This window comes from Amblyraja radiata, chromosome 12 (genome assembly GCF_010909765.2).
Source record: "Amblyraja radiata isolate CabotCenter1 chromosome 12, sAmbRad1.1.pri, whole genome shotgun sequence".
Classification (NCBI taxonomy): domain Eukaryota; kingdom Metazoa; phylum Chordata; class Chondrichthyes; order Rajiformes; family Rajidae; genus Amblyraja; species Amblyraja radiata.
The window spans coordinates 4555396-4574208 of record NC_045967.1 but is presented as its reverse complement, the minus strand read 5'-3'; the positions used below and the strand labels follow the sequence as shown (position 1 = coordinate 4574208).

General features: G+C 41.4%; 1 protein-coding gene across 8 annotated transcripts in view; it reads right to left on the bottom strand.

The window, feature by feature from the left end:
• Nucleotides 1-18813, bottom strand: part of atrx (ATRX chromatin remodeler) — a 246827-nt gene that overhangs the window by 23403 nt on the left and 204611 nt on the right. For all 8 annotated transcript variants that reach the window (XM_033030134.1, XM_033030129.1, XM_033030127.1 and 5 more), the window contains 2 exons: nucleotides 13679-13856; nucleotides 9623-9817 (listed from right to left, as the gene is read on the bottom strand). In XM_033030134.1, the coding sequence (XP_032886025.1) occupies nucleotides 9623-9817; nucleotides 13679-13856 (373 nt within the window). The remainder of the gene's footprint in view (nucleotides 1-9622; nucleotides 9818-13678; nucleotides 13857-18813) is intronic.

The following is an 18813-nucleotide window of genomic DNA, read 5'->3' as shown; positions in this document are numbered from 1 at the left end:
CATCTGCTCCGCAATGTGCATCTCACGATTCCCTTCTCAGTTTCTGGCTAGTTTTGTAGAATGACCCAGTATAATCAATAATCTGGTAAATTCAACCTTATTCCTCTGGACTTTCCATCAGGCCGAACTCCATGATAATTTATGAAAGCTTTATAAACCTCAACTCCAGAAAACAAATAGTAAAATGGCACAGGTCAATGAACCCGTTTCAACTCAGTAACAATTTTCTATTATATCAATGTAAGTTAGATATATTGTTCATTAAGATAAATCTTACTGATATTATTCAAAGGTTCTCCAATTATAATCACTATTACATTGCTACAAATTAAATTTATCAGCTGTTATCATCTAAACAATAAAGAATTACCTCAGCTTTATTGTTCTATTTGTTGTCAGTGATTATAAATCGCCAGTGATATTAAAGCATAATGACATTATTGTTGTAAAACTGACCTATATGTTACATGGCCACTTTGTTCTTCAATTATCTGAATAAGTTCAGTTTAGATCAATCTAATTGCTCTGCTCAATGATGCGGTGCAACAATTACCCTTGCAAGCAAACCAGTTTTATTATTCTACCCCAACACATCAGATTTCTAGATATAGTTCAGAGTGAGGTAATTTGAATAACCTAATAATATGGAATGTTTATCAGGAATGAGAACATGTTTGAGATATTGGCTCACATTAAGGTGGACAAATCCCCAAGGCCTGTTAAAATCTATCCCAGTGTTGTGGGAAGCAAGGGGTGGAAGGGGGGGGGGGGGGGCATTGTTGGGGCTGACAGAGATTTTTGCACCATCTTTAGCCACAGTGAGGCATACTGGAAGGCTGGGCAGTAACTAATGTTGCTGCCATATTCAGTACGAACTGCAGGGATAAGCCAGGAAAATACAGGTCAGTGAGACTGACGTTTATAGCAAAACTATTGGAATATATTCTATACTATAGGAATAGGATTTATTTTCACTCGAAAGGCAGACACGAAACTCAACGACTCGAACTGCACAAAATCCTCCAAATGCACCTGACCAGAGTCCGAAACAGCTGCAACATAACTTCCTAATTCTTATACTCAATGCCCTGACTGATGAAGGCAAGCATACCATACAAACTCTTTACCACTCAATCTGCTGTGCTCCCTCTTTTGGAGAGCTATGGCGTTGGACTCAAGCACCACACAGATAAGCACCAGGCCATTATTTCACAGATTATCTCGGATTTTATCACTTCCGGCTGTCTGCCCACCCACAGCATCCAACCTTATCGTTCCCCAACATGGCACGGCCCCGATTTTCCTTCTCCCCAAAATCCATAAACATAACTGCCCTGAGAGATCCATTGTTTCTGTCTGATTCCACCCCACTGAAATCATTTCCACATACCTTAACCCCATCCTATCCTCCCATGTCCAATCCCTCCCGACTTGTGTCCAAGATACCTCACACCCCCATCATCTCTAATAATTTCCGTTTTCCTGGGCCCCGTTCCCTCATCTTTACTGTGGACGTTCAGTCACTCTGCCACTCCATCCCTCACCAGGTAAGCCTTAAAGCCTTTCTCAATTGCAGAACCAGACAATTTCCCTCTGCTAACACGCTCCTCCGCCTAACGAAGATGGTCCTCACTATCAAAAACGTCTCCTTTGATTCCTTCCACTTCCTCCAAATCAAAGGCATAGCCACGGGCCCCAGCTATGCCTGCTTCTGTAGGGTACGTCGATCAATCTCTGTTCCAGACGTACACTGGCCCTATCTTGCTACATTGAAGACTGCATCGGAGCAATCTCCTGCACCCATGCAGAACTCGTGGACTTCATTAACTTAATTACCAATTTTCATCCTGCACTCAAATTCACTTGTCACCTCCCTCCCCTTTCTTGATTTCACCGTCTCCACCACAGGAGATAGACTATCAACTGACATATATTATAAACCTACTGACTCCCACATCTATCTAGACTCAATTTCTTCCCATCCTGTCGCATTCAAAGACTCTATCCCCTACTCCCAATTCCTCCGTCCACGCCACATCTGCATCCACGGTGAGGTGTTCCATACCAGGACATCCGAGATGTCCTCATTCTTTAGGGAACGGGGGAGCCCCATTTCTATTATAGAAGAGGCCCACACGCGTCTCTTCGTAAACCGCAGATCTGCTCTTGCTACCCCTCTCGCAACAGAGACAGAATCCCCTAGTCCTCACCTTTCACCCCATCAGCTGTCACAAACAGCACATAATTCTCTGACATTTTCACAACCTCCAACAGGATCCCACCACTAGCCACCTCTTCATCTCCACTCCTTTCCGCAGAGACCGTTCGCTCCACAACTCCATGGACAACTCATTCCTTCCCACCCAAACCACCCTCTCCCCAGGTACCTGCAACCACAGGAGATGCAACACCTGTCCCAATACCTCCTCCCTCAATTCTTTCCAGGAACCCTGACAGTCCTTTCAGGTGAGACAGAGGTTCACTTGCACCTCTTCCAACCTCATCTACTGTATCCACTGTTCCAGGTATGGACTCTTATATATCGGTGAGACCAAGTGCAGACTGGGCGATCATTTTGCTGAACACCTTTTTTCAGTCCGCTTTGGCCTACATGATCTCCCAATTGCCAAATACTTTAACTCCCCCTCCCATACCCACACTGACCATTCAGTACTGGGCCTCATCCATTGTCAGAGTGAGACCAAACGCAAATTGGAGGAACATCACATCACCTAACAACCCAGCCGTATGAATATTGATTTCTCTAACTTCAAGTAACTCTTACATTCCCTCTCTCTCTCCATCCCTCCCCCACCCGTCGTCGTACTAGTTTCACTGTCATTCTGTTGGGTTTCACTGCCTGTATAACTCATTAACACCTATTCCAGAGCCAACAATGGACCATTGTGGGCTCTACCTTTTATTGATCATCTTTTATTGCATTTCTTTCTAAGCATATTGGTTATATGTGTCATCTATCTATCTCTCTCTCGTTTCCCTTTCCCCTGACTCTGTCTGAAGAAGGGTCTCAACCCAAAACATAACCTATCCCTTTTCTCCAGAGATGTTGCCTGATCCACTGAGTTACTCCAGCTCTTAGTGTCTATCTTCACGTTAAACCAGCATCTGCAGTTCCTTCCTACACAATGCTGTTAAGGGTCTTGCCATTTGCAGGGAATGCTAAAATTGGAGTTGTGGACAATGAGGGAGGATATAGTGGAATATAGATTAGCTACAGAAATGGGTAGAACAATGGCGAATGGAATTTAACATAAACTTTGGGAAGCTGAATGTAATGAAATGCAAGGATCTTGCCATTAGCTGTATATTTTTTCTTTACATTCAGCTTCCCAAAGTGCAATACCTTATACTTGTTCACGTTATACTTTATTTGCTAATGCTCCATCCATTTCTGTCACTAATCTATATTCCACAACATCCTCCCTCATTGTCCGCAACTCCAATTTTAGCGCCTGCAAACTTATTAACCAACCCATTTACATTTGCTTACAGATTTTTATTTATATTCAACAATGCAAACAAATATTAATCATATCACAAACAACAGCATTGATCAACTTTGTCACCTCAAAGAAACTCAACCCAGTTCGTAAAACATCACCTGTCGTGGACAAAGTCTTGCTCACCCCTAATTAACACGTACTCTTACAAGCGAGATAAATACTTCCCTGAAGAATCCTTTTTCAAAAGCTTCCCTACCACAGTCTGGACGCTCATGGCCGATAATTTCCTGGATATAATTTCCTCGCATATTAGTATTCCCAGTCATTTCATTGTCCTCCATATGCTTCTCCTTGGTGAATACAAATGCAAAGCAGTGTACATATGTACAAAAGAATGTAGGTAAGTACCTCGCCTACATCATCTGATTCAAAGCATAAATTCCCTCCTTTATCTTTGAACGGTTCTACATTCTTTCTTGCTACACTCTGTATAATAGAGGATCAGTGAATCTGGTGTTGATATTAGATTCATTTCAGTTAATCAATTCAAATTAAATCAAATTTGGCATTTTAGAAAAGCTAGTCTCAATTGCAGTGAGAAGAAACTGCCAGATTGTCATTTATACCACATGTACATGAATCTTTCATTCATTGTTTTTTATCTCTCCACATCTATATTACTAAAAGTAAGATCTTGACCGCTTTTGACTCACTGTGATATGATTTCCAACGCCGCCACTTACGGCCACCTTGCTCAGAGCCCCCCTCCGCCGGACTGGAGCGGAGGATTTTTTCCATCGATGAAAAATCAGAGGGATATTAATGTTTTTTAAAAATTCGCCATTCTCTCTGCTACCCCCGCTGACGGCAGGGGGGAGGGACTATAAAACCCGGAAGTGTCGTGGCTCACTCAGTCTCTGCCAGACGGAGGAAGCGAGAGGGTCACGGATCTCTGAGCTGCGAATAACACTGAACGCACGTCTAATCCACGGTGAGTCCCCGGGATGTGGTTTTCAGCAAATGTGTTTGTTGCTTGCAAAATGTTTTTGCCCAATTGGCTTTTTTAAGGGCTTTCAGCAAATGTGTTTTGTTGGCTTGCAAAGTGTTTTTGCCCAATTGGCTTTTTAAAGGTCTTTCAGCAAATGTGTTTTGTTGGCCAATTGGGTTGGCTTTTAAAGGGCTTACTTGCAACAGTTTTCAGATGGATAAAGTGAATAAACATTTTATTAGATCAGGACTGTGTTTAATTTCAAAATTGTCGCTCATTCTGTGATTTTCGCTTAGTTGCAAGATGGCGCCGATTACGTCATTTCCGGTTAGCAGCATGCTGCTGCTGAGTGCGTCATTTCCGGTTCGTAGCAAGCAGCGAGAGGGTGACGTCAAGATGGCGCCGTTGAATAATTCAGGAGAGCTGCTCTGTCTATGGTGAGTGTATTTGTTGGATGTTATTTAAAGCACATTTTTGCTTCAGCAGCAGCAGCAGCCTCTACAGGAGGCTTTAAACATTTGTTTTACACACTGTATATTCAACACGTTCTGAAGTTACTTGGCATTTTAGTATTGGGTGAGTGTGTGTGAGTGAATGTGTGTGTGTGTGTGTGTGTGTGTGTGTGTGTGTGTGTGTGTGTGAGAATGAGTCTGTGTGTGTGTGTGAATGAGTGTGTGTGTGTGTGAATGAGAGTGTGTGTGTGTGTGTGTGTGTGTCTGTGTGAGGTGGAGGGTGTGTGTGATCAACAAATAACAAATAGTATGAACTAGCGCAACAGAAAGACCTCCCCCCCCCCCCCCCCCGGCCAGCAATATTGGAATTGGTGGAGAGGAGGAATATTGCGTTGGGTGACCAGCCCTCCCGTGTGATGCTGGGATTCCCACTTAGTCTAGTCATCTTCTATATCTCTCAATTTCCTTTCCCGTGACTTCAATCTGAAGAGGGGTCTCGACCCGAAATGTCACCTATTCCTTCTCTTCAGAGATAATGCCTGTCCCACTGAGTTACTCCAGCTTTTTGTGTCTTTCTTCAGTTTAATCCAGCATCTGCAGCACCTTCCTATACATGTACATCAATGCCCTTTCAGGAATATAATTTAGCATCCATATCTAGATAACCAAGAGATTACGTATATATTTCAACAAATAATTGTACATTTTTCTGGTTCAATTAGAACAATGGAAATTATTTGGACATTGGGCCTTTATTGTTTTTGATAACCTACAGTTAAGAAAAAACATGTACCAAAGGCAAGACTAGTGCATTAGCTATATTTGTCAGATTTGGGCGGTCCGTCCATCCATCGATCGATCCATCTATCTATATCTATCTTCTATACATAACTATGATTTTTCGTCAGTTCAGTCACCGTTCTCCTGCTCTGCGAGTGCACCAAGTTTCGTTCCGATCGGTTGAATGTCGTAAAACTTAGCGAGGTTTAAAAATCTGCAGATCGATCTCTCCTCCTGCCAGTCAGCGCCGCGAGGATTAGACTCTTCCCCTGTCACTCCCCTGGACGATCCACCCCTTCCTGCACCATCGGGTCTTTACTGGTCAGCATAGGTTTCCAACCGGACTTTCGGAGGGATCCGAAGCAGCCCAGCCCAGCCCCAAGCAGTCATGCCCCAAGCAGCCCTGCCTCGGATTTCCGACCCAGCCCAGCCCGGAGTCGGAGATGTCGCCAAATGGAAAGTGGAGACTCTGATCCTGGTGGAGAACGACCAGCGACCGCTGCAAGTCCCCATCGCACCGCCAATTCCAGCCACTACCCCTCCGATCCCCCTCGCTGGCGTCACCCCCGTGATGCCCTCCCTCTCCCCCATGGGCCTCCCCCCGCCTTTTGTCTGAGCTTACTCCCCCCTGCCCACACCCCTCAATCCCCGCCCACAAACCCCATCCCCCACAAGCCCCGTCCCCAAACATCCCCCGCCCTCCCCCCCACAACCCACCCCGTCCCCCACAAACCCCTGCACTACCCCGCCCCACAAACCCCCCCGCCACACCTTTCCTGCCCACATACACACCTCCCCCACACCCCACTCCCCCCCCTCCTACACCTCCCCGTCCACACGCCTCTCCCCATTAACCCCACTTCCCTCCCCTCCCACACATGAAAAGGAGGGGGAGGGAGTGCTCTGGGATGAGGGGAAATGAGTCGAGCCTGCGTAGTTAGGGGCTGTGGGTGAGTGGTGGAATATTGCGTTGGGGGAACGGGTTGCGTTGGGGGACCAGGCCTCTTGTGTGACAGGGACCCAATGGGTCCCACTTAGTCTAGTCAAAACAAAAAGGCAAGTGTTTGGATCTGGGTTCGACTGAGCCAAACTGTTCTTTTGCACATAAATGTACCAAGGCTCAGTACTATACTTAGAGCCTGGCTTTTAAATCTCTTTCCTGTACGGGGACCCGACCTATTCCCTGTCGGGTCTTCCTAGCACGTGGAGCGGCCTCCAACCGGAATCGACCTGGGGCTCCAGTCGCAGAGCCTGCGGACTCACCATCGCGTAGCTGGCCGGCTTTGGAGCGTGGAGAGCTGTTGTGGCGTGCGGCTGTCACCGACTTCGGAGCTTCGGAGGCTCCAGCCGCAGGCCCGGTGGACGGTAACATCGGGAGCTCGCGGGCCCCTAGTGGGAGACCGCTTTTCGGAGCTCCCGCAACTGCAACTTCTCCGGCCCGAATCGCGGGGTTAAAAACGACCCGGAGCGGGGCCTTACATCGCCCGGCGCGGCTTTAACGGCCGTGGGACTTACCATCGCCCGCCGGGGGCTCCATCATAAAGACCCGGAGCAGGGCCTTACATCGCCCCGCGTGGCCTTAACGGCCGCGGGACTTACCATCGCCCACCAGGGGCTTTAACATCGGGAGAAGAATAAAGTACAGGGGAGAGACAAGACTTTGCCTTCCATCACAGTGAGGAGGTGTTTGGAGATTCACTGTGATGGATGTCTGTGTAAATTGTGTTAATTGTGTGTCTTGGTTTTTTTCTTCACTTAGGTTCAAATGACAATAAACGGTAATGTATTGTATTGTATTGGAAATTATAATCTCAGTCGCAAAGGATAAAATGGATTTAAATGCCAGAGCAAATGCTGTAAATTATTTTCAGACGATCAGTGAGGTCAACTGCACTCACCATTGTAAAAAATCAGTTGAGCTACATCAGTTCTTCAGTATTAGAAAACAGTAAATTTCCACTTTGGACTAAAATTACTTAAAAAATTTAAATTTCCAACTAGGATGCAATTTTTAAGTTATTAATTCAATTTTAAAACATGTATAAAAGAGTAAATGGAATCAAATTTTAAGTGGTTTAATTACAGTAAAGCTCTAATTTAAAAAAAAATTTGAATTAAAAATCTTGACCCTGAAGTAAATGAAATTAAAAAGTTATTTTTCAATGAATTAGATAACGAAATTCAGTGTGGATAATAGTGGCAGATAATTTAAATACCCTAAGTTTAGTGTTGTGCTTTCTCCAAGTTTGGTGTTGCACATTGAATGCAACAATACTGTAGTTAAAAAAATTACCTATGAGATAACCAGACGTAGCATAGTTTGATTAAAGTACAAAAGAAGACTACTGCTGTAAAACTGATATCAAGTGCAAGACTTTTCCATTCAAGAAATAGCAAGTACCCAGAGTATAAAGGACTCATTACAACTCTGGTCTTTCTATTAAAAGTAGATGCTTGAAAATTATTTATTTCCTTAAAATATAAATTATCTTTTAAAGTACCCAAAACCGTAAGGTATAAACTGAAATATCAAAATGTCTATTGGAAAAAACAGCAACAAGATGGCTTTCATCTGAAATGGCCTTGTTTTAGAGCCACTTTTCAAGAAAAATTATTGAATTGAAGATTTTTCATGCCATTTACCTATGGTTGATTACAAACATGACTCAATTTAAAGCTGTGCTATTCAAATTTAAGCCATCGCCTCCAACTCAAAATATGAGTGTCAATAATGTGCAATGTTTAAGGATTAAATAGTAGTTTTTTTTATAATTGCATCTTCAGATGAAATACACAAACAGGATTACACCACCTTGAGTTGTATACTGCAGCAACTTCAGTCCGCACTTTACTATAATTTCTAAAATATCGAAGGTTCAAATTATATTTTTCGTTTTTGTTCTAAATTAATTAGTTAATACAAGTATAATGGTATAGTGCTCAAAATCAATTTGCTACATTAAAAATGCATCATACTTTGTAAAACATCTGGCATAATACAAAGACAGTAACTGTAGCATTTAAAGGTGACATAACCAACATTACATGATGGTAGTCATTATCCAACCAAATAGTGGATTGTTTCTTTTTTCAGCCTTGGTGCCAAAGAATAATCTCAAGCTGTCAGCTATTAAGTACTCCTGGCAGCACATCTCCCAAAAGAAAAAATGTGCAAAACTTACATCATTCTCATTCATCTCCATTTCTAGCCACCAGCTACATTTTCTAACCAGTTTGTTATTGCTCCTCATCTAATTCTATCAATCTTACCAACTCTGTTCTAAATTTTAACACTGATTTCACTGGCAATTTTTCTTGTGTCTTGCTTCAATCTCCTTCATTTCTCTCCAATTCTTTGTACATTTTTGCCTATTTCAGGTTCTTTCCAACACCAAGGCACCTTTATATTTCTCTATTTTAATTTGACATTTCTATCCCCCTTTCCCCAAATGTGCATCTGTCTCTATCTACTTGCCCAACCTTCTCCGTTTCTATTATGTTAAACAACATTTTGACCGTTCTCTCTTCAACTTCCATTATTCCCTCTTTTAACATTCCTTCTTCACTCTAGAGCAACCTTAAACAGAGAGTTGTGAGTCTGTGGAAATTTTCACAGAGAGTTGTGAGTGTGGAATTCTCTGCCTCAGAGGGCAGTGGAGGCCAGTTCTCTGGATACTTTCAAGAGGAAGCTAGATAAGGGCTCTTAAAGTTAGCGGAGTCAGGGGATATGGGGAGAAGGCAAGAATGGGGTACTGATTGAGGATGATCAGCCATGATCATATTTAATGGCGGTGCTGGCTCGAAAGGCCGAATGGCCTACTCGTGCACCTATTGTCTAATCTCAAAGACAGATGCAAGTGAAATTTCTAATCCAAGTGTACATCCAAAATGTAAATATAAAATTATTGATGAACATTGAAATTAGGAAAGAACCAAACCTTTGGCAGCATTGGAGTATCTCTTTTCTTCTTCTTTTCAGTGTTTAGATCATCCAGCTGATCTGGCTCAAAAGTGTAGAGTTCAGTTAATTCATTCATTGTGAAGTGACGCTCAATCTGTTGCTGGTCGACCACGCGGAATGAAAGTGACTGTTTTGTTACTTGTCGATCATAAATCTTTTCCTCCATGGTTCCCTGGAGTTAACATAGAATTTTATATTTATCCAGATACTCTTTATTCCCATGCCCTCCATAATCCACCCAATTGTAATGGGCAATTGTATGAGTCCTGTTGTCAATGTACTTATCTGACAAGAGTAGGTTAGGAGAACAATAGACCATGTTATTCCCTGAAATCATGTAGGATTTCTTATATACAGTGCCCTCCATAATTTTTGGGACAAAGACCTATCATTTATTTATTTGCCTCTGCACTCCACAAGTTGAGATTTGTAATAGAAAAAAAATCACATGTGGTTAAAGTGCACATTGTCAGATTTATTAAAGGGTATTATTATACATTTTTGTTTCACCATGTAGAAATTACAGCTGTGTTTATACATAGTTCCCCCATTTCAGGGCCCCATAATGTTTGGGACACAGCAATGTCATGCAAATGATAGTAATCATGTTCAGTATTTTGTTGCATATCGATTGCATGCAATGACTGCTTGAAGTCTGCGATTCATGGACATCACCAGTTGCTGGGTGTCTTCTTTGGTGATGCTCTGCCAGGCCTGTATTGCAGCCATCTTTAGCTTATGCTTGTTTTGGGGGCCAGTCCCCTTCAGTTTTCTTTTCAGCATATAAAAGGCATGCTCAATTGGGTTCAGATCAGGTGATTGACAGCCATACAAGAATTGACCATGTTTTAGCTTTGAAAAACTCCTTTGTTGCTTTAGCTGTATGTTTCGGATCATTGCATTGCTAGAATGAACTGCCGGCCAATGAGTTTTGAGGCATTTGTTTGAACTTGAGCAGATAGGATGTGTCTGCACTTCAGAATTCATTATGCTACTACCATCAGAAGGTACTGTGAGCCAGTACCTTCACCAGGCCATAACACCCCCGCCACTGTGTTTCACAGATGAGGTGGTATGCTTTGGATCTTGGGAAGTTCCTTCTCTCCTCCATACTTTGCTCTTGCCATCTCTGCGATATAAGTTAATCTGCCACCAGACCTTTTTCCAGAACTGTAGTTGCTCTTTTAAGTACTTCTTGGGAAACTGTAACCTGGCCATCCTATTTTTGCAGCTAACCAGTGGTTTGCATCTTGCAGTGTAGCCTCTGTATTTCTGTTCATGAAGTCTTCTGCGGACAGTGGTCATTGGCAAATCCACAACGGACTCCTGAAGAGTGTTTCTGATCTGTCAGACAGGTGTATGAGGATTTTTCTCTAATCATAGACAGAATTGTACAGGGTCTTGGTGAGACCACACCTGGAGTATTGCGTACAGTTTTGGTCTCCTAATCTGAGGAAGGACATTATTGCCATAGAGGGAGTACAGAGAAGGTTCACCAGACTGATTCCTGGGATGTCAGGACTTTCATATGAAGAAAGACTGGATAGACTCGGCTTGTACTCGCTAGAATTTATAAGATTGAGGGGGGATCTTATAGAAACGTACAACATTCTTAAGGGGTTGGACAGGCTAGATGCAGGAAGATTGTTCCCGATGTTGAGGAAGTTCAGAACAAGGGGTCACAGTTTAAGGATAAGGGGGAAATCTTTTAGGACCGAGATGAGGAAAACATTTTTCACACAGAGAGTGGTGAATCTCTGGAATTCTCTGCCACAGAAGGTAGTCGAGGCCAGTTCATTCGCTATATTTAAGAGGGAGTTAGATGTGGCCCTTGTGGCTAAATGGATCAGGGGGTATGGAGAGAAGGCAGGTACAGGATACTGAGTTGGATGATCAGCCATGATCATATTGAATGGCGGTGCAGGCTCGAAGGGCCGAATGGCCTACTCCTGCACCTATTTTCTATGTTTCTATGTAATTCTTCTGTCATCAGCTGTGGAGATTTTCCTTGGCCTGCTAGTCCCTTTGAGATTAGTAAACTCACCAGTACTCTCATTCTTCTTAATGATGTTCCAAACAGTTGATATTGGTAAGCCTAAGTTTGGCTGATGTCTCTAACAGTTTTATTATTGTTTCTCAATCTCATAATGGCTTACTTGACTTTCATTGGCACAACTTTGGTCCTCATGTTGATAAACAGCAATAAAAGTTTCCAAAGGTGATGGAAAGACTGGATGAAAGACCATGTGCTGAGAGCTCTCTTATACCTGCATTAAGGAGGCAATGAAACACACCTGAGCAATTACAAACATCTGGGAAGCCATGTGTCCCAAACATTATGGTCCGCTGAAACGGAGGGATTATGTATAAACACAGCTGCAATTTCTACATGGTGAAACCAAAATGTGTAAAAATGGACTTTATTAAAATCTGACAGTGCGCACTTTAACCACATGTAATTTTTTCTATTACAAATCACAAATTATGGATTACAGAGGCAAATAAATAAATGACGGGCCTTTGTCCCAAACATTATGGAGGGAACTGTATTACATTACTTCAAATTTATTTCTGTAATGTTTAGCAGATCAAATTATCAAGCAAATTTGGTGGTAATCTGTGATAATTATTCCAAAATCACAATTGAAAAAGCTTAAACATTAAAGCCAGATAACTGGAATGCGAATGAGTTTCCCTTCATATATTTCTTGGAACAGTAGGTGTTGCCCAATTGACACCACTTACAAAATATCTTACTCATGATATCAGCTCCTGCTTCTATAGTCCCATTTAATTTAATCGCTAACTGATGATTAAGATGTGGTAAAACTATATACTTAAAACACAACAAAATACAGCTTTGTTTTAAGTAAATATGCATGATAATTTATGGATCAGCAGCATGTGACATAACAAATTATTTCACCAATAAATTAAATTCAACAGGATGATGTTAAATAAGAACTTATTACAAAAGTGTAATCACAATTATCACAAGTATTTAGGAATTTATTTCCCTCCCACAAATGTGTTAATAATCTCAGAATAAAAATTCTGCACCTAAAGGTATTCTGTCCTTGTGTGACCAGTGAACTTTGTTGATGGTATTATGGAAGTGGAAACATTCAAAATATGGAATTTAAGCGTACAAAGAAATTGTGTTTACATTGAATTCGTGCTCAACTACTTCACACTGCTGTAATTTGGATAGAATTTAAAAAGAAGCAAATAAACTCCAGAAAATAAACCGTTTCTGCCTGGAATTTCTTAAAATCCAAAAATACATCAATTGTAGTGGTACTCAAACTTCAACTCAATTACTTCAAATTTGCGACAGACTCCCCCGTGCCAATTTCTTAAGGGAAATAAGCAAAAGCTAATATAACTCTGCCAAAGTTAAACAACTGAATCCAATAGTGAAACTGTGGCTTATTTTGCTCTTGCTTTATCCATATTTTCTATTTCAAGGTTCAAATTAGCTTTCCATGCTTTTTTAAAGAAATTGAAGGGAATATTTCATAACCAATACATACACCAAGAACACTCTGAAGAAATTAGGGAGACCAATAAAAGGACAAAAAGAAAGTGAGAAGTAACTTTAAAATGTGATTCATGATTCTAATTTCAAGGATGCTTCATATTTGCTGCAAAGGCAAGGTTTCTTTAGTAATTAATAGAAAAACTGCACCCACACGTTTTGAGAAAGGCGCATATCAAGAATTTATTTCCCTATACACATTTAGATTAGTTTTGAATACACTGAGAAAAGAATAGTAATCTATTTTTTCAAGTCGAAATATCTGTTTGCACAAAATTTTATTTTTGATTTTTGATGATAAAAAATTTCACAATATCTAAGCATTAATAGAGGAACAAACTTCTTACACATATTTTTGTGAAAAAATTGGGTTCAATCCACAGCACCATTATAAATGATTTCCCACCCCACACAAATTATGTGAAATAATGTCCATTCAAACTATCTTTACAAAAAAGGAAATTATGCATGCACATAAAGGTATGTCATTTTTACCTGAGCCAAGAATCTGTACACAAAGACTGGCTTTAACTGTCCAAAACGATAAACTCGAAAGATGCTCTGGATGTCATATGAAGGATTCCAGGAGGCATCAAAAATGATGACACGGTTGGAAGCCACAAGATTAATCCCCAGAGATCCAGCTTTTGTGGAAATGATGAATAGACGACCCCTTTCACAAACAATTGCACAGAGATAATCAAAGTTAACAAATATGAATAAACATTTTAGTGGTGCATTCAAGATAACACTGTTATACTGGCTCTCTACACATTATGACAGTTGAAAAAGTCAAAAAACACATACAAAAGGAGAGAAAAAGAAAATAAATACAACCCTAATTCCATACAATTTCATTTATAGAGAACACCAAGCAAACATGACGAGAAAATGCTCAGATCAGGAAGCATTCATGGAAAAAGAAGCAAAATAATTCAAAGAAAATGCATTTTCTGCTCCTTTTTCAGATTTTAGTACAGGTGCACAACCTTTTATCCGAAGATCTAAATAACGAAAACCTCCGAATAGCGGCCATTTTTTCGGTCCTTGAAGAAAGGTCCTTGAGAACGTTCACCGAGGGCGGCCTGCAGAGGTGACAGCGGAACCTCCGGTCGGTCCTCGAAGAAAGGGGAACTAAATCCCCATTCATAAAAGAGAAGGTGAGGGTATATTGCGCGGGAAGGTTAATAATTGACAATATGCTGCTGCCTGCCCGCTGAGTTAAAAAGTTCCCACGGTAGACTCATGATATCGTGAGTCTACCGTGGGAACTTTTTAACTCAGCGGGCAGGCAGCAGCAGATTGTCAATTATTAACCTTCCCGCGCAATATACCCTCACCTTCTTTTATGAATGGGGATTTAGTTCCCCTTTCTTCGAGGACCGACCGGAGGTTCTGCTGTCACCTCTGCGGGCCGCCCTCGGTGAACGTTTTCAAGCGCAAGCACGGAGATCCCAGAGACCCACAGCCAACAGCAGCCCAGCCCAGCCCCGCTCCAACTACAGAGGAAAACTGCAAACTGGTCGGAGACGTCAGGACCACCAGAAGCCGTTCCCCGAGCTGCGCCCCCTCATCGGGACACCGACCCCCAGGCCCACTGCAAGCATGGAGATCCCAGAGACCCACAGCCAGCAGCAGCCCAGCCCCGTTCCAACCAAAGATCGTTGGTTCCAACTACAGAGGAACCTGGGTTGCGGATGACGGGGCGCATCTCGGGGCGTCGTAGGGGCCCATCGGGGAGCGGGTTCCTGTTCGTCCTGACGTCTCCGGCCACCTGCCATCCTCCGGGAACTGTACCGCCCTTGCAGGAGAGTGGGGTTGTTTGCAGTTGCAGAGGGAGGGGGCAAGGGCGGCACAGTTCCCAGTCTCAGATCCAGTCCAGGGGGGTGGCCGGAGACGTCAGGACCAACGGGACACCGACCCCCAGGCCCACTGCAAGCACGGAGATCCCAGAGACCCACAGCCAGCAGCAACTCCAGCCCAGCCCCGCTCCAACTCCAGGGGAGCACGTAGGGGAAGAAGCTGATGGTGTGCAAGGTACGTCTTGTTCTTGGGGTGGCGGATGAGGGGGCGCAGCTCGGGCTGTGGGCGAACTGCCACTTGTCGCCGTAGCGGCCCATCGGGGAGCGGATTCCTCTGGAGTTGGAGGGGGAGGGGGTATTGTGCTGTTTGATCGCCCCCTGCTATCCCAGGGACAGGGAGACACAGCGGCGTTTTAGACTGGTGGGCAATCACTTCCAAAGTTCTGCCCACACAGTCAGTACACCTCTCCTACACTGCATTTCATACCAACATTTATTCTGCAAGAAAAAACTACATTGAAGACACAAACTCGCGACCGAGTAACTGCCAGGATCGAGGCGCAAACTCGCGACCTAGCTCGGGGATTCAAGAATCCCCGAGCTAGGCCACCTAAGGGCATGTAGCCCCGCTAGGATGACATGAGTGCGAGAGGTGATTCAATGCTGCGGGCACATTTACAAATTCAGGAATTCATTCAACACACTGCATTTCATACAGACATTTATTCTGCAAGAAAAAACGACATTGATGACTCAAACTCGCGACCGAGTAACTGCCGGGATCAAGGCGCAAACTCGCGACCTTGCGGATATGAGCCGAGCACTCTATCACTGAGCCAGCCATTAAAATCTACGCTAAAAAATTTCCATTCCGAAGACCGACAAATTCTGAATTACGAAAAGTGTCTGGTCCCAAGGCTTTCGGATAAAAGGTTGTGCACCTGTATTTTGATTTTGTTTTTGTAATAATGTAGTATATGGCAGTTATGTAAACCACCTTTACAATTCTATTATGATAAGTTTGCCTACTGTATTTTTATTTAGTTTAAAATGATTACATTTTTCTCTTTGCAATATAAAAAAAGCGAAATACTTATAGAAATGTTTAGAAGATCTCGTGAAAAGATTTCAGTTTCATTTGCTCAAATTCATTTTTTACAAATCTTTGTCCACATTTTTACTGCAATTAATTATTGGCAATGCCAACTGCTCACAATTAAAGTTATATAGCATGAAAACAGGCTGTTTGGCCCAATGCCCACCGTTGCCTACTTGATTTGCCTCCATCTGTCCATATCACTCTAATGTTGTTGCTACATTGCTTAAATGTGTTTTAAATATCATAATCAATGTAAGTGATCAACATCCAGCAATTCCAGACACAATTAGGAAATACAGAAGATGCTGTCCAGTCTGCAATACATCTTTGCAGTACTATTAATTGCCTCACCAAGAAATTGAACTAATAAGGCACAATGAATTGTGAAGTTAGGTTAGTGACCCACTGAATGTACCAGGAAAAATGTGAAGCTGACACATTAAAGTGCATTTGAATTTTTAATAGAGTAATTATTATCAAAAGCAACCCCTTGCCACCGAAAAGTTACATGTGTATGGACATACCCCTGCAGTCATTAGTGCTAGTAATAAACCAAAACTCCCATTTTTCTTTCCCTTTATTTTGCCTTCTGTAAGTTTTCATTGAAATTAATATTCTATCTTGCAGTTCCTCCTTTAGATTGTGCATCTTAATAAGGATTCATCAAATTGATTAAGGCATGCTGGTGACTCCCTATTTACAAGTTCCAAATTTCCAGAACAGAAGGCATACATTACCTACTAATAATCTAATTATCCTTCTTTATGCTTGCAACCATAAGCATAATGAAGGATAAACACCACACATTCAACATTAAACAAAGTTCAGGAACAATTTATGCTGTGTTTAAGGATTTATTTGTATTTATATTGTTGTAAGGTAGTAAGCCAGATCAGCCAATCCAGTCTATGCTGGTTCTCAGAGCATTCTCATCAATCTTAAGCCATCTATTGCTCCATAACCTGTTCTCTCATCCATTAATATACTTATACTGCATGTCCAAAAATATTACAATCATATTTCATATTCATCTAGTTAATAAAACAATAAAACATTAAATTCAATGTATATACCAGGTATTCGTAGAACATGCAACAGTACGGTATAGGAACTTTGGCCTACATTGTCTGTGCCAGACATAATGCCAAGACCAATTCTTACCTGCCTGCATGTAATCCATATCCTTCTATTCCCTGCCTTTCCATGTGCCTTATATGCATCTATCGTATATCTGCCTCCACTACCATCACCCTCAGCAAAAACATTTCAGGGCACTCACCACCCTCTGCAAAAAAAACAAAAAACTTGCCCCGTACATTTCCTTTATACGTTGTCCCTCTCACCTTAAAGCTCTATTCACAATGTTTCACTAAGTATGGTCTGAACCGGTTCAACATCCAGCATTGTCTTCGTGCCTAAGATTTCATAGAAAACTATAGAAAAGTACAGCACAGAAATAGGTTGCTTTCCCCACGCCTACAGACAATGTACAAATACGCCTACACTCAACAGAATCTCCCAGAAACTCTAAATGAATCTACAATCATACTCATACCAAAAACGGACAAGGATCTTGAAGACCCAGGTTCATACAGAGCTATAGCCCTCTTAAATACTGATCAGAAAATATTAACTAAAATTTTATCTAATAGATTGAGCTTAGTGATCAGTAAATTAATACATCCCGACCAAACAGGGTTTATCCCAAAATGTTATTCATTTTATAATCTGAGAAGATTATTTAATATTATATACTCCAATAGAATTCCTAATGCAGATCTAGTAATTATTTCGTTAGATGCTGAAAAAGCATTTGACCAGGTAGAATGGCCATATTTATTTTCGGTGATGGAAAATGTTCAACTAGGAGAGAAGTACTGTACATGGGTTAAATTGTTATATTCTAATCCAACAGCCAGAATATTAACAAACAAAATGTTATCAACTAAATTTAATCTCTCTAGAGGCTGTAGACAAGGATGTTCACTATCCCCACTATTATTTGCTCTTGCAATCGAACCCCTAGCAGAAAGCGTTAGAAACCATCCAGGAATATATGGATACAATACTAGAGACACAAGGAATAAAATTTCCTTATATGCAGATGATGTACTAATATATATTACAAAGTTAGAAACTAGTATTCCAAACTTATTAAATCTAATAACTCAATTTGGTCAGTTTTCGGGATATAGAATTAATTGGAATAAAAGTGAAATCATGCCAATAACAAAATTCAATTTACATGCAATACAACAATCCCCTTTTAAAATAGTTAAAGATAAATTTAAATACTTAGGAATCTATGTAACTAAGACATATACCTCTTTATTTAAACTAAATTTCCCACCCTTACTGAATAAACTACATAAGAATATTCAATACTGGAAAACACTCCCCATTTCTATGCTTGGGAGAATTAATGCTATAAAAATGATTTTTTTACCGCAACTGCTGTACCTATTTCAATTAATTCCGATATATATTCAAAAAACTTTTTTCAAAAAAGTCGACTCCATTGTTACAAGTTTTGTCTGGGATTATAAGAATCATAGAATAAGTAAAAAACATTTATGCAAGTCAAAGATAAATGGAGGTTTGGCTTTGCCAAATTTCTTATTTTATTTTTGGGCAGTCCATATTAAAAACATGAATTTCTGGCTGGAAGAAATGGATCGACAACCAGATTGGTTAATGATGGAAAAGGAAGACTGTCTACCTTTTGAAAT